The sequence below is a fragment of the Grammomys surdaster genome, unplaced genomic scaffold, assembly GCF_004785775.1.
Source record: "Grammomys surdaster isolate TR1022 unplaced genomic scaffold, NIH_TR_1.0 126198, whole genome shotgun sequence".
Classification (NCBI taxonomy): Eukaryota; Metazoa; Chordata; class Mammalia; order Rodentia; family Muridae; genus Grammomys; species Grammomys surdaster.
Window position 1 is genome coordinate 165,394 of NW_021621003.1, and position 24,163 is coordinate 189,556.

A 24,163-nucleotide genomic window follows, 5' to 3' on the forward strand; every position below is an offset into this window, starting at 1 on the left:
AAACTTGAGTTAGAGGAACCTGCCTACTGGATGCTGGATGAACTGAAAACACCATTTCAACTCAAATGACTCATCGATTCTCCACATATCTAGAATTGCACAACATTTTACCAAACAAGGGAATATTTTTCACATAATAGTGGCAGGATAGATTTATTTTGAAAAATTTTGGAAAAACGTACACAGGATTGCACAAACCACAGTGGATACATGTCTTGGGTGGTCAGCAATATCTCGTTTTGGAACACACTGAGACATAACAGAATTGTTTTCTGAATGAATATTTTCCCCTTCTGAATGAATGTTTTCCAGTGTTTTAAAAGACTTCCCTCCCAGTGGGATTTAATATAGCATTTGAAATATATCATTTTGTCCCCTTGGTTAGCCCATGCTCTAGTGATAAGGAAGCATTCCCTCTGTTGCTAACAGGATCTTCTTCACAGCAGCATTTCGGACAACCCTTAATCTCTTTCTTGTCCAGCTTTTCTGAGCTGTCTCTTCAGTTGCTCACAGAAAGTATTCCACTCCATTTTCCCTTGGGACAAATCAAAATAGTCCTCCTTCTGGAGCCATCGGGAGAGGCGGTGGTAACTATGGAGCTTCTGCCTATCAAGGGGCTCCAGAAACAGTAGCAGGAGGCGAGTGGTCCCAGGCCTGGCTACCAAGTGATAAGTGGCCAGTCTTAACTCTAAATTGCACCAGGGGCTGGCTAAGGCCTGGTGGGTGAGCACACAGAGGGTGGCTCTGCTTTTGCCCATGCTGGCAATCATGGATTCCATCCTGTCATTTCCAATCTCAAAGTCCCTAGCAGGGAGGCACAACCTCAAGCCATCACCTTCAGGAGGGGCTTTCTCCAAAACTGGAACCAGTTCTTCCAGGACCCAAGCTTGGTCTGCCTCACAATAGGATATAAAGACATCATAGTTGAATTTGCCTCTGAGTCTATGTCCACCTAATTTCCACCAACAAGTGTGAAAGATCCTCCAGAGGTGACGAAGCCAGGACCATTTATGACAGCTAATCAGAGGAAGGATAATCAGAAGAAGCAGCAGAGTGAAACTGGTGAGAAAGCCCCAAAACTCAGTGCCATGTGGACAATTAGTTGCAAGGAAGGAGAACAGTAGAGTTTTGGAGTAGTCAGAGGCATTAGCCATGCAGACGGATTTGTCCAGCCCATAAACAAAAGTGTTTGGGGCCCGTGTAGCCCAAGACTCCAGCCAGGAAGTTTCACACTGGCAGGTAAAGGTGACATCCGAGAAATAAACGTACTGAGGTATCTGGGGAATTAACTCCTGGAGGTTGCTGTTAATCTCCAGGGCCCTTTCAGAGTTGAGCAGCAGCAGTTTGAGGTCCCGCAAGCCCTTAAAACTGGACACAGACAGGTTCCTGAGATTCAGGTGGCTCAATGCTAGCACCTGTAACTGAGGCACCTCTTTCAGTAGCATCTCTAGCTTCATAGTACTTGACTCAGAGAAAAAGTTAAGGTACCCCAGCTCTAGCACACGCAGCCTGGGCATCCCAAATAGATGGAGGTCTACCGCATTGCTGTTTTCACACCAGATAAAGAAGTGCTCTAGGAGAGGAAGCTGTTGTGAGAAGAATCTCTGCAGTTGATTGATTGAGAAGGTGAGGCTGTAGCCACGCAAGGTGAGGCGGCGCAGGGAGGGAAAGTGAATTGTGGTATTGTCTGGTTTCAGTAATAGATATGAAGTCTCTAAGGTAAGGTTCTCCAAGAATAGGAATGGCTCTCCACTGGGAACCATAAACTGAATACATGCTTCTGCTTTTATTTCTAAGCTGAGGAGATTTGGGAGCCAGGGAGGATATATGTCCAGCATTAAAACAGAACCCAATTTTAGATGTCTTAGCATCTTGGGACCCTGAAGTTGTGTGCCTGAGATATGCTCTAAGTAGGTGCCCAGAAGGTTCAAGGTAGTCAGAGCGGGAAGATGAGAGAGCCAGCCTGGTTTGAGTACTTTAATTTGATTCCAACTCAAGTCTAGTGTCCTCAGCCACCTCAGTCCCTGCAGGCTCTCATTTGATAAACTAGAGATGTTATTGCCACTCAGCCAGAGCTCCTGGAGCTGTGAAAGAAAGGAGAAAGCCCCATGGGGTACATCACAGAGTTGATTGTGGGACAGATCTAGCACCTTTAAGTTTGTGCTAAACAGTCCTTCTGGAAGCTCCAAGATTGGGCCAAGCTTATTCATAGATAGGTTGAGCTTCTGAAGTTGGGGTAGAGAATGTAGGAACCTGATGGGAAGTGACTGCAGATGGTTATCATGAAGGCTAAGGAATTCCAGGGCTTTGTAACCTGGGAGATCTCCATTTTCCAAGATGTTCTGGATTTGGTTCTTTCCAAGATCAAGTGCACGAAGCTCAGAGAAGCCAGTCCCATTTGCAGACAGTTTTTCTATACCTGTACCCACAAGGGAGAGGAAGTGCAAGTGGAGCAGTCCTGTGTTTGTGAGATCAAGTGCTCTTAGTGGGGTGCCATCCAATATTAGGGAATGGAGTGTGAGGCCATACAAGTCACCTGCCTGCTTCAGCTGAAGGTTGTAAGATAAATCCAGCATCTCTAGAAAGGGTGTCCTTGGTTTGGTATTGGGTGTAGAAGAGGCACTCAGCAGAAGATCTGGGAAGAGCCTTTGAAGTTCCTGCAACTTTGTCAGACAGCTGTTCCTCATGGTTAGATGCCTAAGACTAGTTGGCAAGTAGATGCTTTGGCTATAAGTCAGGCAGTATCCTTGAAAGGAAAGATGTCTAAGGGATCTGAGAGACTCTAAACAATTTGGAGGGAGGAATAAACGTAGGCAACAGGGACCATGATGCTCAAAAAAAAGATACTGTAGCTGGTCCAGTCCTTGAAAAGTCCTAGATGTGATGTTGGTTGTACCCAATTGCAGCCTTAGAAGCTGTAGGGAGCGGAAGCGATCAAAGGCATTAGCTGGCAGAGTAGGAACCATGCCCTGTAGGCAGAGTACCTCTGTATTTCTGGACACTCTTTCTAGTGTCTGACTTATGTTTTTAACATTGGAACAAGATGCCAAAAGGTGCAGTCCTGGGGCCAAGGTACAGAATGGGATGTAGTAGGAAAGGTTAGGAAATAGCAAGCTGTCTGCTATGATGCAACCAGGGATGGTCCATGCCCAGCCAGTCAAGTTAAGGCTCAACAAAGTCAATAGTATCAGAATGAGAACAGAGCAGAATTGATGTCTTTCCATCCTTGGAATTGATTCTAGAAGAAGAGAGGGAAAGAATGTGGTAACAACTTATAGTGATGAGCAATCCCAGCCTGGGCCTTCTAATATGCTTAACATCCTTGGGATTTAGGGATATATTGGGAACTATTCCTCTAATCAAGATATTAGTGACACATTTACCAAGTTACAGAGTCAAGTTGTGGCCACTGATGTGTGACTCCAAACAGGTAGGAAACCAGAGGAAACAGAATCATAGGGCAACAGGAGACTCATAAAAGCCTGTGATATTCCAATCTCTCTGCTGGGGATAACTGGCTCAGGCTATGGAGGAAGCCATCATCCAAAACAAGGCAGAAAACTGACTTGTTCATTGGAGAGTACACTGGAAAGGGGAATCATGCTACTGACACATTTACATATGAAGAAAATTCTTAGCCATGTGACAATGGTGGACTCTAGTCCTTCTTTACTAATCAGGCCATGAAACTAAATTATGTCTTAGTCAAAGAAGCAGAAAGTGTCAGATGTGAGACTATAGTCAATACTTTTCCTACCAGGATTAGTGGTCTGACATAAATGTTCCCAGACAGAACTAAGGAAACCTTTCAGGTAGATTTTAGGGTTGAGTTCAGGGAGACAATATTCAAAGATAGTTCAGGTAAAATATTCACAGGAAATAAAGAAAGTAGGCTAATAAAAAACAAAGGAAATAATGTCTTGATATTTTTGAGCCTAGAGCCTAGCACTACTGGTAGTAATGGTGAGTTGGCTGTGTTCTCATTATTTGTGTCTCTTCTCTCATGGAGAGAGGCCTCTGAGTGACCACTGTTAAATTGTGGTGGTCATGAAAGTCCCTGAAAGGTTTGGAAGAGACAGGAGAGTAGTCAGTTGTTCTGGGGATTACAGGCACCAGTTAGTCACAAGTAAAGGGCACCATCCTATTCAGTAGCTCATGCCCTTGTGCAGAGGATTTACCATGAAATGCCATGGACTTCTCTACTTTACTTTGGTCACTATTTCTCCTGTGTGATAACACACTGACTCTAGAGGTATGTAAGTATATTGTGTCCAAGGGCCTTTCTCTGTCTCTCTGTCTCTCTGTCTCTCTCTGTCTCTGTCTTTCTGTCTCTCTGTCTCTCTCTGTATCTCTGTCTCCGTCTCCCCCTCCCCTCCCTTTCCCTCCCCTTCCCCCCCCTCTCTCTCTCCCTCCTGAGCCTCAGATTCCACTGAAGTTCAGAGGAGCCAGAGAAGAGTCTGAGACTTCATCTTCTAAAAGGCATGACCTCATTGTAGATGCTCTTTGTTGATCTTATCCATCTTTCTACAGCAAAGGGTGTTCTTTTCTTTTCCTTTCCTTTCTTTTCTTTCTTTTCTTTTCTTCTCTTTTCTTTTCCTTTTCTCCTTTCTTCCCTCCCTCCCTCCCTCCCTCCCTCCCTCCCTCCCTCCCTCCCTTCCTTCCTTCCTTCCTTCCTTCCTAGCCTTGAAGTATCAAATAGTGTACAATAGCAATTTAAACTTTCTTTTCCCTTTTCAGTTTACCTAGGATGAATTCAGGGACTAGAATAGATCTCAGATCAAGGAGACACAGTGACCTTGGTACCGAGACCCTGGCACTATAGAAGTATGGGTATGATAGCAACTTCTGTCTCAAGATATCAGGTTTAATATAACCCTGAAAGACATATATAGATTGTTCAAGAACTACGGAGTCTCTCGTGGTCACCTAAACTATGGGGACCCTTAGTTCAACTGTCCCCAGATTCTTCCTGGTCACCAATGGCCTTGATCTTTGGCTCTCTCTCAAGAGAGGTAGATGCTTAGTGGTTTGCCTTCTTCCCTGCTGGTGTCAATAATGCTCATCTGCCTTGCTCAGAAAATCCTGTTATTAAGACAGCATTTCTTACCTTCCAGCATGGAGTGGTGCAGATAAATTTATGTTCTCAGGAGGAGTTCTTTTTCATCTCCCATAGCCAAAGAAGAAAACCTTTCTCTTCCCTCCAGGATGGCTCCTGCTCTGCTGCACAGAAATGTTATTGGTGATAGGTGGGAAGTTCTAGGGAAGAGAGAGAAAGAGAGTGCTTAGTTCATTTTAGGAAAGGTGGAGCATGATTTTTCTTTAGACTGTCTCCTTTTCTTTCAGTTTCATGACTTCCTCTTTCCTACTGTACTCTGTGGGTTTCAGTTCTCACAGACTTTGTATCACATCCTCCTAACATCTGGAAAAGCAGTCTTCATTTTGCTGGACAATTCTGTGTCTTAAAATAAGAGAGGCTCATGCTTTCTGCCATTTCTACCATTCCTTTGTCTTCAGACTACTGTTACTAGAGGGATCTCAGGTGTCCTGTGATGTGCTGCTCCAACAATGAATAGAACTAGGCATGGAGTTGTAGGAGTGAAGATTGTAGTGGAAGCATAGACTCCATTGCACAGGAGATGTTAGCTCCAGCAAGCATGCAGCCCCGAAGCTGGCGTGGTTACAGAGATTTTATTAACAAAAGGCAATGAAGAGTTTTCTGAAGGGGTAGGTCTTTATTTGGCTGCTAGAGGTAATTTACTTGTTTGTTGGAGGGGGCTTGTACAATCTTTGTTGTAATCAGGGGAAGTTCAAACGATTACCTTGCATGGTTGCTGGGTCTCAGAGTTTGTCATGTAAGCCTGAGTCTATGTTCTTGTTTCACCACTAGTCCTGTGTGAGTGCATGCATGCGTGCTCACATGAATGCATGTATGCAGGCATCTGTGTAGGGACCAGAGGACAAAATGAGTGTCGATACCTTGTTGGTATCATGGACCTTTTACCTTGTTTTAAACAGGGTCTCCATTGTGTTTGTATTGTGTGTGCCATGGTATTTGGTCCAAGAGCTTCCAGGGATTCCCTTGTCTCTGTCCTAATTTCCCTATAGATTATAGATGTTTGTTCTGTATCTTTCCTCTTATTTGAGTTCTGTAGATTTGAACTTTGGTCCTCAGACTTGTGTGGCAAATGTGTTTACCCACTGAATCAATTCTCCAGCTCCCAGTCATGTCTTGTCTTGATATCAGGTATCACATTCCTTTCCTTCTTTAGACAGTAAGGTTACATGACTTTACTATAGGGAGCTCAGTTTTTCCACCAATGTTGGAGTGTAGAGGAAGGGGGAGAAGAGGAAGGTAGGTCTCTACATAAATGGCAAAATACTTTCCATAGAATACAAGTTATAGGGATGCCATTCAAATTCATATCTGGCTTTATTTGTTTGAAATCTTCTGTTCAAATTAGTATTTTAAAAAAATTATCAAGTGTCATTGGTATTTCATAATACTTTGTTCTCTTTCAGGTAATTCCCCTTCCACTCTTTCCTTCTCTCCTCCTTTTAGGTTGCCTTCCTCTTCTCTTCAACCCTGCTCTGTTTTCATGTCACATGCATTTGATGAATCTCTTTTTTCTCCTTCCTTCTCTACCCATGCTAAGATCTCTGCCCTTTTGTGGTCCCCCTTTCTGTAACAGCCTGTTTGGGTCAGTCAACAGGGTCTAGCGAGAGAGAGAGAGAGAGAGAGAGAGAGAGAGAGAGAGGAAGGAGGGGCAAGAGACTCAAAGAATGGAAACAAGACAGAGTCTGATCAAGTCTCTTCTTTTTTATTGAAAGGAATTCCTGGGTATTTATACGCTTTTCCATGTGCCTTGCCACCATGGACAAGCAGGTGAACACAGCTGGAGGCACTATGTCATGTGTCTTGCAGCGTGGATACTACATGCGCCTTGCAGCTGGGGGCACTAAACAACAAAACAAGATATGGGAGAAAAACAAGATGTTTATCAGAGTGTGCTCAGCTGTTGTGGGCTGTTGAAAACAAGTCTCTTGTCAGGGTATATGGCCTGAGATGGCTGCAAAGATGATAGCCGCTTTCTGCTAGGAGTTGGCTCCCAATACCTTTCTAATTTGATGATATACATCCCCCACTCTCTCCAGAATATTCTCACATATGCAAAAATTTTAAAAAGTTTCCTCCACACATGACAGAAAATAACACCTACCTTTCTGAGTCTAACTTCTCAATTCAAACCTGTTGAGTGTTAGTTGTCATTTGTTCTTATAGGAGCAATGGGATGGATGTGATTTTGGAGATATTTAAATAGTGCTTTTATTTCCTGTGCCAACCAGTCTGTTTTTAAGTACCTTGTGTGAGGCTTCTATTGTGTTTCGAATTGGAGAATAAATTGAACTTATTTTTTATACATATTAATGAGTTTTTGACAAAAACGTTTAGTTCTACAGTGTTTAAATGTTTTTTTTTTAATAGAATTCCAGTTTCTTCAGCAACACTATAGTTATGGCTGCCTTGATTTTTCTTTTTAATAATTTGTCTTTTAAAAATTTCATATCCATTATCTGTTTATATGTACACACACACACGCATACACACACATACATATGTACACACACACATGCACACACACACACATACACACACACATATACATATTGGCATAAAAGGATGATCAGTTTCCCAAAGGAACCACTTCTAAGCTTTCATTACTATATTTGGATATTCTCTTAACAACATTCCCAGCTTAAGAAGTTTATTATTTTACTTTTTTTTTAACTATGTTTAACTGTTTTTATGGTCCAGTCCTTATGCCCCTCCTGGTCTGCCCTCTGACAGGTCCTCATCCCATTCTTCCTCACCCTGTACTCCCCACCCTCCTATCTCCAAGAGGATGTCCCTACCTCCCACCCTCCAACCCCCAGCCTATCCCCACCCCTCAACCCCCCACCCTGCATGGCTAGGTATCTCTTCTTTCTGGGGCCTCAAGTTGCTGGAGAGTTAGGTTCCTCCTCTCTCACTGAGGCCAAACCAGGCAGTCCTCTGCAGTATATGTGTCAGGGCCTCATACTGGCTTGTGTATGATGCCTAGTTGGTGGCTTAGTGTCTGAGAGATCTCAGGGATCCAGGTTAGTTGAAACTGCTGATCTTCCTTTTGGGATTGCCTTCCTCCTCAATTTCTTCCAGCCTTTCCCCTATTCAACCACAGGAGGCCCTGGCTTCAATCCATTGGTTGGGTGTAAGTATCTGCATTTTTCTTAGTCAGCTACTTGTTGGTCCCCTCTAAAGGCAACCATGCTAGGATTCTGTCTGTAAGTACATCATAGCATCGGTAATAGTGTTAGGTCTTGGATCCTCCCCTTGAGATGGATCCCAATATGGGAAGGTCACTGGACCTCCTTTCCCTCAGTCTCTCCTCCATTTTTGTCCCTGCAGTTCTTTTAAATAGGAACAATTCTGGGTCAGAATTTTTAACTGTGGGATGGCAACTCCATCCCTCCACTTGATGCCTTGTCTTTCTGTTGGAGGTGGACTCTATAAGTTACCTCTCCCCACTGTTTGGAATTTCATCTAAGGTCCCTCCCTTTGAGTCCTGAGTGTCTCACACCTTCCAGGTCTCTGATACTTTCTAGAGAATACCCCCACTTTCCACCCGAGGTTCCATATTTCCATTCTTTCTGCTGGCCCTCAGGGCTTTACTCCTGTTCTCCAGCCCCCCCAATATCTGATTATATTCCCCTTTTCCCCTCCCTGTCCCCTCTCCCACCAAGGTCCCTCCATTCCCCTGACTCCTATGATTGCTTTCTTCTCCCTTCAAAGTGGATTGAACCATCCTCACTTGGGTCCTTCAGCTTGTTAACTTTCTTGAGTTCTGCAGATTGTATCTTGGGTACTCTGCACTTTTTTGGCTAATATCCACTTATTTGTGAGTACATACCATGCATGTCCTTTTGGGTATGGGTTACCTTACTCAGAAATGATATTTTCTAGTTCCATCCATTTGTCTGCAAAACTCATGATGTCTTCATTCCTAATACCTGAATAGGATTCCATTGTGTAAATGAACCACATTTTCTGTACCCATTCTTCCATTGTGGGACATCTGGGTTGTTTTCAGCTTCTGGCTATCACAAATAAGGCCTCCATGAACATAATGGAGCACGTGTCCCTGTGGCATGGAGGGGCATCTTTTGTGTATATTCCCAAGAGTGGTATAGCTGGGTCTTCAGGTAGATCTATTTCCAATTTCTGGGGAAACTCCAGATTGATTTCCAGAGTGGTTGTACCAATTTGTAATCCCATCATCAATTGAGGTGTATTCCTCTTTCTCCACATTCTTGACAACATGTGCTGTCACCTGAGATTTTGATCTTAGCCATTCTGATTGGTGTAAGGTGGAATCTCAGCATCATTTTGGTTTGCATTTCCCTAATGACTAAGGACTTGGCACATTTCTTTAAGTGCTTCTCAGCCAGTCAAGATTTCTCTGTTGTGAATTCTTTGTTTAGTTTTATACCTCATTTTTCCGATTGGGTTGTTTGAGTTTTTTGAAGGTTAGTTTCTTGAGTTCTTTATATATTTTGGATATTAGCCCTTTATCAGATGTGGAGTTAGTGAAAATATTTTTCCCAATTTGTAGGTTGCCAATTTTTCCTACTGACTATGTTCTTTGCCTTACAGCTTTCTAGTTTCTTGAGGTTTCATCTGTCAGTTCTTGATCTTAGAGTCTATGCCACTGGAGTTCTGTTTAGGAAACTCCCCCACCCCCACCCCGTGCCAATGAATTTGAGGCTCTTTCCTAGTCTCCTAGTAGATTCAGTGTATCTGTTTCTATGTTGAGGTCCTTGATCCACTTGACTTGAGCTTTGTGCGAGGTGACAAATATGGATCTATTTTCATTTTTCTACATACTGACTGGTAGTTAGACCAGCACCATTTGTTGATGATGCTTTCCATTTTCCATTGTATATTTTTGGCTTCTTTGTCAAAGATCAAGTGTCCATGTATGTGGTTTTGCTTCTTGGTCTTCCATTCTATTCGATTCATTGACCTGTCTGTCTCTGTACCAATACGATGCAGTTTTTTATCACTATCCCTCTGTAGTATAGCTTGAGGTTAGAGATGGTGATTTCCACAGAAGTTATCTTATTGCTAAGAATTGGTTTTGCTATCCTGGGTTTTTTTATTTTACTCTTTTAATATTACTTTTTAAATGTTTTTAATTTTTGAAAAATTTATAGCATATATTATACCATTATTGCACCATCTTGCAATAGAATTGAAGTTATTTTATTCTTGTTGTAACAGTCATAGTTAGGTGAAGTTGATGATTACTTTTTTCTTCCAGTAGTTTCTTCCCATACTATAAATGCTAGTCAGTAGGGATGAAGCTTCTAGTTGAGTATTAGCTTGATTTTTTTCATAGTCTATGACATATGTATGTAATGTCTTCAGCAGCAGGGTCTTACCATCAGGTTTTGGGTGGTAACTGATAGCACTGCCAATACTATATAATGTTTGGAGGAATCTAAATGACTTTTTTTTGCCAATGACTTAAAAGATGTAAAACATTTCTGAAACTATGGATTTTTATTGGGTAACACATGTTATCTAGTTGGAAGTACTGTCTTCATTAAATGGTAACTCTTTTTAAATTCCTTTTATATACGTTTACGTTTTAGGAAGTTTCTATAACAGTAAGTTTCCATATGGTTTTTTAAAAAAGCCTTTTGTTTCAGTTTTCCCTCTCCTATCTGGCCCTGCCCCCCAGTACATTTAATCCTTCTGTTCTAATTTCCCCTTTATTCCTTATAGCACTATATTCTATTTTCCCTTCCTTGCAAGATTTTCTCCTTCCTCTATTCTCTGCTGGTTACCTCACCTCTGTGAGTATTCTGGTTGAAACATACATATCTAAAGCTTAAAAACTAACATTCACATGTAAGAAAACAAATAGAATGTTTGTCTTTCTTAGTCTTGGTTATCTCAATTGAGATGATTGTCACTAGCTCCATTCATATACCTGTAAAAATTTTTATTTATTTTTTTACAGATGGATAGTAGTTTTTTTAAGCTAAATTTTGGTGGACCATAACATCTACCCAGTCTGGAGTGAGGGAAGAGGTTTTTCCTGCAGAACCAAAGCTAGAAAATCTTTAAGACACATGGCAAAAAGATATTCAAGGAAAGTCCCAGAGAGGATCCAGTATTGTGGAGTAGCAGAACACAGTGGCCTCGAACCAGACTCACCACAATGAACATTTGCAAGAAAAGCTGTTTGGATAAAAGGGAATATTGTGTGGTACTCTATGATTTTTTTTGTTTGTCAATACGTTTTCTTTTGAGGGGCTTGCAAGGATAGAGGGTGGACATAGAGGGGCAAGGTGATGAGTGGGATTGGAGTTCATGTTATGAAACTCACAAATGAAAAGATTTTGAAAAATTAGTAATAAAATGACTTCTAACAAGATTCTGCTATACTAATAAATCAGTGCCTTTTCAACCATTATCAAAGAAGCTTACTCCTGCTGCAGATGGGAACAAATACAGAGGCGTTACACACAGCTAGAAAGAGACCTTGGGATACAGTTCTAAATGGGATGTCTTCATCAAATCTGTCTCTTCAGTGCTCTTGAAACCCCTTGGGAGAGGAGGCAGAAAGAGTTAGGAACCAAAAAGAATGGTGGACTCCAGGAGAACAAGACAATCAGCCAAGCAAAGTTCACATGAACTCACAGAGAACGAAGCACAGGGCCTGCAGAGTTCTGCACCAGTTCCTCTGTGTATGAATTATTGTTGAAGGTGGTTACCCTGGAGGTGAGAGAGTCTGTATGTAGACCCAAGTTATGCTGTGTGACCTTGCCCCCAATTTATTTCTGATTGGTAAATAAAGAAGCCTGTAGTCTATAGCTGGGCAGAATTGAGATAGGTGGGGCTTTGTGTTCTAGGCTTGGAGTTCAGAGCAAATCACAGAAGAGGGAGATGAAGGTGAAGGAGGAGAAGGCAGACACCATAGGTTAGGAATTGAGAAAGTATGGATCTAAGGGTTGGCCAATTGGAATTAAGAGCAGCCCAAATAAAACATAGTAAGTAATAATTCATAATTATTGATAGAAATTGATTTTAATAGCATACAGGGTATATATCTGCTTAGCCCTAGTGCTGATTAAGGCTTATTGTAAATATAAAGGTTGTGCGTGTCTTTTATCTGGGAACTAAATGGCCAAAGGCAGGGTAGAAACTATGCATTGGGATTAAAAATTTCTACAACATATTATAGCTTTCAGGTTAGCAATTTTATAGGACAATTGAGTTTGTGAATGAATGGGTCTCTTATTCTTCTGCCTTCTCTTGGGGCTATTTTCCTTAGGTTGGTTTGCCTTGTCCAACCTTGGTATGACATTTATTTTATTTTATTTTATTTTATTTTATTTTGTTAAGTTTTGTCATTATCTCTTAGAAGCCCGTTCTTTTTCTAATGAGTGACAGAAAGAAAGTGGAACTGAATTGTGTGAGATAGGTTAGAACTTGGAGGAGTAGAGGAAGGGTAACTAATTAAGACATATTGCATGAAAAAAGAATCTATTTTCAATAAAAAGTTGTAGGGAGCTGGACAACCTAGAAAGTAACCAAATATAGGCATGGATAATAAAACTATATATATATTCCCTATATGTATGTATATGTATACATATGTATAGTGTATGTATGTATATATATATATACAAACATATAATGAAAAAATATATATACATACATATACTGAAAAAATATTTTACATCATTTCCCATGAGAGAAATGCAAATCAAAACTACTTTGAGATGACCTATCAACCTAGTCAGATCTAAAATAAGTGACAAAATATGATGGTATGATGTTTGCAAATAGAAACACTTATTTGTTTCTAGTAGAAGCACAAACAGTTGATATAATATAAATCAGTGTGGAGGTTCCTCAAAAAACTAGAAATAAATTTGTCTTATAACCCATATATGTTAGTTTTGGGCATATTTCCAAAAGGCTCTTCACTTTACAGTATTATTTGTCCATCCTTGGAGATTGCTGTTGTATTTTCAATAGCCAGAGATAGGAGCAGTCTAGATGCCTATAATCTGCTGAGCTAATGGGAAATGGGGCACACTTTTACACAGAATAGTATTCAGCTACTAAGGAAAATTATGCTATTTGAGTTGAATGAATGGAGTTGGAAACAAGCCATTCTGAGTTAGTTATCACAGACTTAAAAACATTGTAAGTTTTTCCTTAAATATGTATACTACCTTTAGTTCTTTAGATGTATGTGTTTTATTTGTAATACCCACAGAGTTCAGGAATCTACTAAGGGACCAGGTGGGAGATAGTTCTTTCAGGGTAGGAAAGGAAGAAGAAGTGATACAAAAGTTTAGAGTGGAATTGAAATGGGAAGATTTAATTCGAGTTGGAAATGGAGAAGTATGATAAAAGAGGAAATAGTAGCAGGGACAACTAATACTAAAAACATTTTGACACATCATATAGAGTTATTCTACTGTAGGAGTACATACACAAAATGTTTAGATAAAATTAACCTAACCTATAACATGATGAAAATACCCCTCTTGGGGAACCACAATTTGAAAATAAAATACAGTATCAAGGTATCAAGAAGAACCTCCTTTTGAGGTTGTTGGCTAGTAGATTCCATGGACCACCAAACATCACAGGCTACTGCTAGTATTCTTGCTTACCACCCAGAACTTTTTAACAAGGTTCTAAGGCTCCATGTATTGTAGAACACGGAGAAACCATGTGGGTAATGAGTGGAAAGATTTATCACCATTGGATAACTTTTATAATGTTTAGAGGTTCTGTGTGAATTATCAGAGGTTAAGAATAATCACCAATCTATTCTACTGTAAACTATGTGATGTAAAATAATTGTCCTGACAATTCATGACCACTTGTACAACAGAAATACTGTTACAAGGATTAAGCAAAAACTTTCTGATTGTATTGAAGTATTGTTCCATAAGATGGAACCCAGATCTAGCATACTTATTGATGCCAATAACCTGTGACTAGAGAAGCCTCATTCTACAGGTGATACTACTATTATCTTGCTAAATGACAAGATAATTAAATTATCTTCTAACAACTCATATGTATTCTAACAACCCATTATCTTAGGCAGTGTTCTATAGCTGTCAAGAGATACTATAACTATGGCAACCCTTACAAAGGAAAGCATTTAACTTTCCTTTACTCATAGTAAAGGAAAAAACTCTTGCTCACAGTTTCAGAGGGTTAGTCTATTGTCATCATGGAGCATGATGGCACAGAGTCAAACATGATACCTTAGAGGTTTAAATCAAGATCTGAAGGCAGTAGGAAGAGAGGCACTGTTCCTATCATGGGTGTTTGAAACCTCTAAGCCTAACACTAGAGAAACACTTCCTCCAATAAGGCCAAATCACAGTGGAGAGGGAAGAGAGGTAGTTAGAGTTAGAAGACATGGAGGATTACAGAGAAACAATATTTTCTGGACACAAGAGGGCAGCTACACATGGCAACTCACAGTGGTTGCAACAAGGCCTGACCTGTGATAGCTAACATTACATTTAGACTTATTATGCTTGAGAGATCAACTTTGCAAAAGATGTTTCTAACATGTAAGCCCCTATCTTGTACAGGCTGTACCCTAGCAGCCAACTTTCTTCCCCCATTCACCCCCCCAAAAAACTTTGAAGACTATTCCTAAATTGGTAGATCTTGTAAAACATATATATTTTAAATCAAGATATGACATTTTTAGCTCAAAAGACTAACAGGTCTTTCTGTTTTTGTAATCAAACTTGCTTATTCCGCTCAATGACTAGAACAACTGCAAGATAATATGTTCATATAAGACCCTGCCTACATGCAATTTTGTGGTTTTTGACTTTATATGCTTTAGACAAATATGACTAGATGTTGCATCTTGAGAGAATTCTTGGTTGCAGTCCTGATGCCATGGGCATCTTAATCCAGTATTATAAACCTTCTTATTATTAAATTAAAATTTACTCAGGCTCATGGTGAATCGCTGAATGAGTGATCCCAGACCCACAAAAGTACAAGCTCAAGACAGAAAAAAAATCCCAGTTTGAAGAGAAATGGTCAAAAGTGCCATGTCTAGTTGAGCTGCTGACAATTGATAGCTACTGTGACAGCAAGTGCCACTTTTCTTTAACTATGTGAACTCTATGATTTTGGCTATGCTCCAGGGGAAAGGCCCTCGCATAAGAACATTGAAGAACACAAACTGAACTTGCTGGGAGGAGAAATGGGAAAGGAAAAGTGATGTAGTTCTATTTTAACTAGTAATGTAAAAAGAAGGGGGAGTAAATAGCCCATAGTGACTGAAAATATTATATCTTGAGGAAAGCAATTTATAAAAATTGTCAATCATTAAGAATTGCAGCTGTATTTTCTATATAAATGCATAAATATGTGACCTGAGATGAGCTGTCTGAGGTGTCATGAGACAGATATGCATTAAACTCTGTAGCATTATGAACTTCTGCAGTTTCCAGGTAACTGTGTTGATACTTCAGCTCCTATCCCTTCAGGAACATTGTTGAGTTAAAAACCACACAGGCTTTTCATTCAGGCAGAGACTGAGACATAGAAATTGGTTGGTAGATAAAGTTCTAAATTAATTAATCCAAAGTGAGTTTTAAAAATTTGTCTGGTCTATGCCCCAGGCCTGAGAGTTTGGGAGCATACAAATCTCAGGTCAGCTTTCTAACAAGAACTGATATGCAGTTAACTCAAACAATAGTAACTCAGGGAATCTCAGGGCTCATTAAGCTTAGCGATAGTGTCATGACCAGAAGAATCCCACACAGAGCCAGAGCCTTAGGGACAAGGGATGTTTCTAATCTACACAGCCATTGTTTAATTAGAGATTGGCTTATACGGAAGTAGTTAAGACACAGTTTTGGCAACTGGGATGGTCATCTGAAGATTACTTTTTCTCAGCCTGAGATTGAGGGAACATAGGTGTGATGATCAGCAAGATACTACATTATTTTCATCACATTGCTGCCCATAAGCAATGATGTAAGTTTACATAGATGCGTATCAAACTATACCCACTTCTCTAGTCTCATTTCTGTTTTCAATGCTTTTAAAATGCATTTCATGTTTTAGTCTCTATATTCTTGTACTTATCATTTTAATGTAAGAAACAATTTGCAGGGTCCATCAAGTCCAGAACAGGGTGTTGGATCTCCTGGAGCTAGAGTTACAGAAGCATGTGGGCTCTGGGAACTAAATGTTTGTCCTCTAGAAGAAAAGTCAGTGATCTTAACTGTTGAGCTATATCTCCAGCCCTTAGATCTCAGTTTAGGAAGAAAGGTCATAGGCCAACTGCCCCACTCTTAGTAAGTACCTGGACTATTTGAAGAGTGCTTTTTTGTTGTTCTCTTTCCTTTATGCAGTAGGATTCTTCCCCTAAACACACATTTACTCTTAAAAGTTTTCATTCTATGCTGTATTTTGTGAGCTGAACATATTTGGTAACTTTTGAAAATTCTCGTTATTCCTAGGAAAAGCAGCATGAAATGACTGATAGGCTGGAATGGAACAACGAACCTGAAATCTTAATTTTTATTTCACCTGCTTGGTCCTGTAAAATTTAGGAAAAAATGTTTGAAATAACATTTACTTTTAACTTGCACACGGAGTATGCAAACCATGCATATTAATGGGGCAGCATGATGCTTTGATATCTGTGTGCACTGTGTAATGTAGACCAGACTAATATTATTTTCTGCAACAATTATTTTTTTTAGGGTGAAAATGGTCAATGTTCCTTCTAGCTTTATGAGGTAGATGGATCATTTTGTTGTTGTTGAACACCAGAGCTGACTTTTATCTGTTTATAACCAGGTATTCAGCAATTAAATCAGCCTTTCCTCATCCCACTCATACATCTCCACTGACCTCTGATCTTTTGTTTCAACTTGTAAGAGATAAATCTTTTCCATTCCACATGTGAGTAAAATCAGGAACATTTGTCTTTCCTTGCCTGGGTTATTGCACTTCTGTAGTTTTCTCCAGTTCTGTCTATTTTGTTACCAATGACAGAATTTCATCTTCTTTTAAACACTATCTCTTTGTGTATATGTCTTCCTTATTCATTCATCATCAGATAGGGTGTTAAATTGCTTTTACTCTCTGACTCTTATTAATGATGCTGCAGTAAACCTGGAAGAACAGAATCATCTTCATATCCTAATTTCATTTCTTTTAGGTACAAACCCACCAAAGGGTTTTGTACCTTCATAGTAAAGGAGAATTTCAGGGTCATTCCGTTCTTCATAATGGCTCTGTTCCTTTTCATTCTTGGAGAGCTAAAATACATCGTAATGGAAGATAATCTTATTAGTAGCCGTTCTTTCATGTCAAAGGGGACAATACAGTTTGTATCCTTAATAAGACATTCAGTGGGTCATTTCCTTTCTGTGATTAGAGATTATCAGAAACAGACACTAACAGACATTTTTAGAAAACATATTGATTTTTATTAAATATTGAAAATAAACTGGACATTGTTGGCACTATGTTTTATATAATCTGAAGGCAATGTATGTCTTAAACAAGCAAGAACAAAAAATCTGTAAAATCCAAAACTTAGTCTTTACTTTAATAATAACTCAACTAACCAATAATAACTCAAATAATCAAACATTTACAACAAATTTTATTTTATTTTAAGTATAACAATGTGATTGAATTCTTAATCAAAATGTTATTATCATAAACCTTAGGAACTATCTAAATATGAACAGCATTGAAATTCCCCAATATTATTTTAAAGAAGTAGACCATTAACTCAGGCTTAAAATAGCTTGTAATCATATGGGTTTTAATACATTTACATATTCTTATTTAATCTACCACTATGGTTTAATTTTAATCATACACATTTTAATACAAGATCTTCTCTTTGTAGATCTATACTTTTGAAATATAATGTATTGGTATACATTGCACCCTTCCTATTAGGATCAAGCCTCACAGGAAACTCTTCAGTATAAAATTTTAAATTATATTCTTTTAATTTATTTTGTGTGTGAATGTGTGTAAATGAGGGGAAATGAGTAAATATGGCACAGCATATGTGTAGAGGTCAGAACAATTTGAAGGGGTTAGTTCTTTCCTTCCACCATGTGGGCTGGATTCTGAGACCGAACTCACGTCATTGGGCTTGCACAACATCTCACCAACCAATCAATCTGATTGCGTGTGTGTGTGTGTGTGTGTGTATTCTTTAATATATATGTGTGTGTATGTTATTTATTTTTTATTGTTTATACAATATGGTGTTAGAGATTATATTTATAATTATAATATACAGTCACCAAACCCAGACACTATTGTAGATGCCAAGAAGTGCATGCTGACAGGAGCCTGATACAGCTTAGCTGTCTCCTGAGAGGCTTTGCCAGAGCCTGACAAATACAGAGGTGGATGCTGGTAGCCAACCATTGGACTGAGCACAGGATCCCTAATGGGGTCCTCAATGGAGGAATTAGAGAAAGGACTGAAGGAACTGAAGGGGTCTGCAATTCCATACAATAGTATTAACCAACCAGACCCCCAGAGCTCCCAGGGACTAAACCAGCAACCAAGGAGTATGCATGGAAGGACCCATGACTTCAGCTGCATATGTAGCAGAGGATGGTCTTGTTGGGCATCAATGGGAGGAGAGGCCTTTGTTCCTGTGAAGGCTTGATGCCCCAGGAGGTGGGAGTAGGTAGGCGGATGAGGGAACACCCTCATAGAAGCAGGGGAAAGGGGATGAGATAGGAGGTTTCTGAGGGGGTGGATTGGGGAAAGGGGGTAACATTTGAAATGTAAATAAAGAAAATATCCAATAAAAAAATAAAACAGAAAAAAAAAAACTTGATCCCTATTAACTAAGCATTTTAGACTTCCCCCCAAACCCACACAAAACAAGAGTAAGAACAAGAGAAAACCACTGAGAAGTCGTTTGCTCAAGAGTGTTTTCCCTCATGATGCTTCAGAAAAAGACTAAGAAGCCTCAGTGCAGCATAGCTCATGTCTGTATACACGAAAGCAAAACTTTTCTATGTTGTATTTTTCCTTTGTTTTATTTTCTAGCTTATTCTAGAAGGTGAGGCAATTGCTTCCATGACTTGTTAAGCTGTAGAGCTAGATAGACCTTTCTACCTTGCTTAAGGGGAGAGGGCAGACACATTGGTAGAGGTGTATCCAGAGGTTCCTCAGGCCAGAATATTTCTTACATATGCTTATTGCTGAAATACTATTTTGGAGAAATATTTTATTTGTTATTTACGGTTTTATTTTTAGAAAATCTGGACCTTTCTGCATGTCCTCTCTCTATACTTTTTACATTTAGTATAAGTGATTTTATTAACCAAATTGTCTGAATTTCTCAGAAGAATTAACTACAGTGTTGAATGGGTAAGTAAGACTAAGAAATAGAAATGCTGGGCCAGTGTGATTGCTCAGCTGCCGTGCCTGAGTTGCATCATCGTGACCCATATGTTAGGAGAGAACAGACTTCCAAAAGTCACCCTTTGACCTCCACATGTATACCACAGCACACATGCACCCACATACAGTCATACACACACTCATACAAAATAAACAAGTAAAGTTTAATACCTTTTTAAAAAGCATGTGAAAACCTATAAATCACAAAAAGAAAATACAAGCATTTCCTCCTTTGGTATTTTCCCAGAGCTGGTTATAGACACAACATTGTCTCTTCTGGGCACAGAGCTTCTACTCCAGTGAAAGGGGGTGGGAGGGGCAGGGAGTAGCTAGAATGGGAGGGGAGACTACTCTTTTGTAGAACATAGCAGTTCATTATTACTGAAGCATTCTCTTTTCAGTTTAATGTTATTGAACTTTTGCTACACACTGTACATGCAGACGAGCGAGAAGTATTCTCTCATAATTTTTCCATTTTGTCTAACCTAACCCACTTAGTCCAATTTATTTTTTCTTTCTCTAGGTCGCTTGATATTCTTGGCTTGGAGAAAAATGAAACCAGCTCTGAGGTGTCACGATTTGTGCTTCTGGGCCTGTCATCTTCCTGGGAGCTACAGTTATTTCTTTTCTTAACATTTTTGTTGATTTATGTAGTTATTGTCCTGGGAAACCTTTTGATAGTGACGGTCATCCAGGCTGATGCTCACCTGCTCCAGTCACCCATGTACTATTTTCTAAGCCATCTGTCTTTCATTGACCTCTGCCTGAGCTGTGTTGCTGTGCCCAAAATGCTAAGAGATTTCCTACAGAAGGAGAAGACAATACCTTTCTCAGGATGCCTGGCCCAGGTATTCTTTCTTCACTTTCTGGGAGCCAGTGAGATGTTCCTGTTGACTGTTATGGCCTATGATAGATACGTTGCCATATGCAACCCTTTGCATTATCTGATGGTCATGAATAACCACCTGCGTCTTCGGTTGGTGTTTGGCTGCTGGTGTGGAGGTTTCATCCACTCCATCACACAGGTCATGATTGTCATTCAGCTGCCTTTTTGTGGTCCCAATGAACTGGACAATTTCTACTGTGATGTCCCCCAGGTCGTCAAGCTGGCCTGCATGGACACTTACTTGGTTGAGGTGCTGATGGTCTCTAACAGTGGCATATTATCTCTTGTCTGCTTCTTAGTCCTGCTCTTCTCCTATGCTCTCATCTTGATCACTCTGAGAACTCATCTCTACCGGGGCCAGAGCAAGGCACTGTCCACCTGTGCCTCTCACCTGACAGTGGTCAGCCTGATCTTTGTACCTTGTGTATTCATTTACTTGAGGCCTTTCTGCACCTTCTCTGTGGATAAAGTAGTCTCTGTGTTTTACACAGTGATCACACCTATGCTGAACCCCCTCATCTATACACTCAGAAATGCAGACATGAAGCAAGCTATAGAAAAGCTGAGAAAGAAGCAAGTGGCATCCAACTGCTTTGTTAAAGGATAATGATAAAGAATATTAAAGTATGTTAAGGTTATCTTTTTTTTAAAAAAACATACGAATTCTTGATGCTCTTACTTTAATCCATGCATATGTTAGTGCCACTTTAGAGACTTGGTATCATAGAGAAGACAGCATAAAATTATAACACAATACCTCCTATAATACAAAACATAGTTGGCTTTGTTGGGGGTTAATATGAGACTGTTTTTTTCAGGAGCATTTACTGGCTGACAAAGGATCTGCAATAATTTCATGATTGGGCCAGAGAATACCTGGAAAGATTAATTGTCTATGCTTTTGTTTCCAGCATATTTTCATTTCATTATTTTATTTTACTACTTTGCTTTATTCAAGAGATATGATGTCCTTTTGTGTCTTCCCTGCTAAGAGTCCATGCTGTGAGGACACACCTGCTCATGCCGTTTTTGCAGTCTCTTTTGAATTAGTGCCAGTTCCTCTTGTCCACTCTCCATCAAAGCCTAAAAACCCTAAAATACCTCTGCACAGTGATCAAAGGGAATTGTTTTCTGCACTGCCAAATTTTTAAAACACATATCAATCTGATAAACATTTACATGTGTGAAGGTAGAAATGTTTGGATGATGGGGGTACTAGCCTTCTTTTCTCTGGAGTAGTCTTCTTTAGAAGCAACATCCTCTTTCACATGGAGTGCAGTTTGATGTGGTTCAGCTAATCTTAATGTTTAACTCTAAAGAAGAGATAGAAAAAAATCAAACGGTGCTTTAGAGCACCTTCCCTACCTTTGAGGTACTTAAGTTATAACCACTGAGTTACAAAGATGCTTTGAGTCACAAGCAGTATTATTTACTTCATTTCTTAAAAATGATCTCAGGGCTGTTAAATAACTTGCTTGATGCTAGTTATAAAAAAGCACAGTCAGTGGCATCATTTAAATGCAATAAAGATCTCTTCAGAAGCAGCAAAACACAACCCAGTCTTATTAAGGACAGGAAGCTCAGCACTCTCTCTTGTATAAAGAGTGAGTCCCATAGTTTGATGTCTCTGTCTTTTCTATAGTCTGTGTGTTCCTGATCTGTGTTGATTGGTTGTGTGTTTCTAACAAAAGGTTTTGCTCCTTATATTTTAAACACAGAAAGCATTGTATGAGGAAGGAATGGAGGATACATCACAAAAATCTTTCACAGAGTTTTACAAGTGAATAAATTACAGACTCCAACTGACCCCAACTGACTCAGATAACATGCAATATAGTAAACAAATGGTTTTCAAGAAATATCCACATGCAGTTTCAAACATTTTTGGTAGATATTTGTTGTATAAGGTTGCTTTTGATCTGGTGGCTGTTTTCAGAATACTACCCATGCCCTGCCAACTTACAAACACACACACACACACACACACACACACACACACACAAACACACATACACAGACACACACACATACAAAGACACAAACAGATACACACACACAAACACAGACACACATAGACATACACACACACACACACACACACACACACACACTGCTCTGCTCTGAGTCAGGGGCACACAGGAGTTCATAACTTACAATTCAAGCTATGCATTCATTTTAGGTTAACATTGATTACATGGGAAATGTAAGGCAAGTAAGTTTGGTTGTTGCACTGTTTTCTTAAAAGCAGAAGTTTCAACAGACAAGTTAAGCCATCTTAAAGTCTTAAGTGATTTCAAGGTGGATTGTGAACTGTGCTGTGAGGTCTAGGAGAAAAGTTGTAGCCTCTTAGAATGTAAGTGATATTTTTATAAAAATGGGCTATCATACTCAGTCAAAAAACCTACTAATTTTAGACAATAAAATAAATATTTTTCTCCTCAGAAAGATTTAGTCAAATTATATATACAGTTACTTGATTTCTACAGAATCTATTCAGAAGCCTCAAATCTACGTGTTCCCTATAAATTTTAACTCTAAATTTCATCTGGCTTTTAAAAACGTTTATGAATTTATTCTCAGCATGTTTGTATGTGTACAGTCTGACTTAGTGGAAATTCACATGTGCCACATTTTGCATGTAGAGGTCATAGGTCAACTTTCAGGAGTTGGTTATTTCTTTCCATAGTGAGTCACGGGGACTATACTCAGCTCATCTCTTTTGTGCAGTTGTGCCTTTGCCCACCTACCAAGCCCTCTTGTGGGCCCAGTTTATCTAGCTGTAACACAAAGTTCTTTTAGCCCTTTTCTGCTCATGGGGGGCATTGATTCTACTCACTAAATAATATAATGACAAACCTTTAGCAAAACTTTTATATTTTCTCACCTTAAACCCAATCAATATTTAAGCATTCATATTTACATATCTCAAGAGGAAAGATTCTGATTACTAGCTCTTAAAAAGTGTCAGTTACTAGCTATAAATTTTATTTTTTAATTTATGAGCTATTAGTTACTCTTGGTCATATCATAAAGAGCTTTTTAATGTCAGAAAAGTGCCTTTTCCACTTTTGTCCTTTGGATTTATGCTTAAGAAAGTATATATATATATATATTATTAATTAATTAAATATTATTAATTAATATTAATATTAATATTAATATATATTTTAATATAATATTAAAATCTCTATTCAAAGTGTTTTCTTCCTGAGACTTTCACTAGCAGGCTGGGAGTCCAGAGATGTGAAGTTTCTGCAGAGGTATGAACAAAGCTACTTTACTTAATCCTCTCCTGCTCTATTATGAAGTACTAAATGGACAGGGGCTCTGCAGTTTCTGGCACCAGAAGAACTCAGGCAGGTCAGCTACCACTGCAAAGTAACTTAGACTTAAGATAGTTAAAAGTTATTATTATAATAAAAGCAATTGTAATATTTCCCAAGACCAAGTCTTGCTCCTGCCTTTCCTCTTTCCTCTTGGCTATCTTAAAGAGAGAACACAAATGCTAGAGCTGGCTTCCAGCAGACTTATTGAGATAATTTAAAGATGGAACTTTAAATGACTGGCTTTGTCCTAGGAATGTTTTATTTTTCTATGTTTGCGTCACACATTTTGACACACTTGTCAAATGTTAGGCGTACATAGCTATCTGAGTTGATTTTGGCATCCTCTACTCTATTCCATTGAGCTACATATTTATTTTGTGCTACTCTCATCTAGCTGTTCCATCTTTAAATACCAATGCTTTAACTCCCATTGAAAGA

General features: G+C 39.3%; 2 protein-coding genes across 2 annotated transcripts; one reads left to right on the forward strand and one right to left on the reverse strand.

Annotated features, from left to right (window-relative positions):
* Positions 1 to 123: 123 nt before the first annotated feature.
* Positions 124 to 5,287, reverse strand: LOC114613304 (toll-like receptor 11). Its single transcript, XM_028758566.1, has 2 exons — positions 5,108 to 5,287; positions 124 to 3,238 (listed from the first exon to the last, which is right to left on the reverse strand). The coding sequence occupies exons 1-2, from the start codon at positions 5,115 to 5,117 to the stop codon at positions 462 to 464; spliced, it is 2,787 nt and encodes a 928-aa protein (XP_028614399.1). The 5' UTR covers positions 5,118 to 5,287; the 3' UTR covers positions 124 to 461.
* Positions 5,288 to 5,525: 238 nt separating this feature from the next.
* Positions 5,526 to 21,060, forward strand: LOC114613271 (olfactory receptor 4Q3). Its single transcript, XM_028758521.1, has 2 exons — positions 5,526 to 5,724; positions 20,037 to 21,060. The coding sequence occupies exons 1-2, from the start codon at positions 5,705 to 5,707 to the stop codon at positions 21,004 to 21,006; spliced, it is 990 nt and encodes a 329-aa protein (XP_028614354.1). The 5' UTR covers positions 5,526 to 5,704; the 3' UTR covers positions 21,007 to 21,060.
* Positions 21,061 to 24,163: the final 3,103 nt, after the last annotated feature.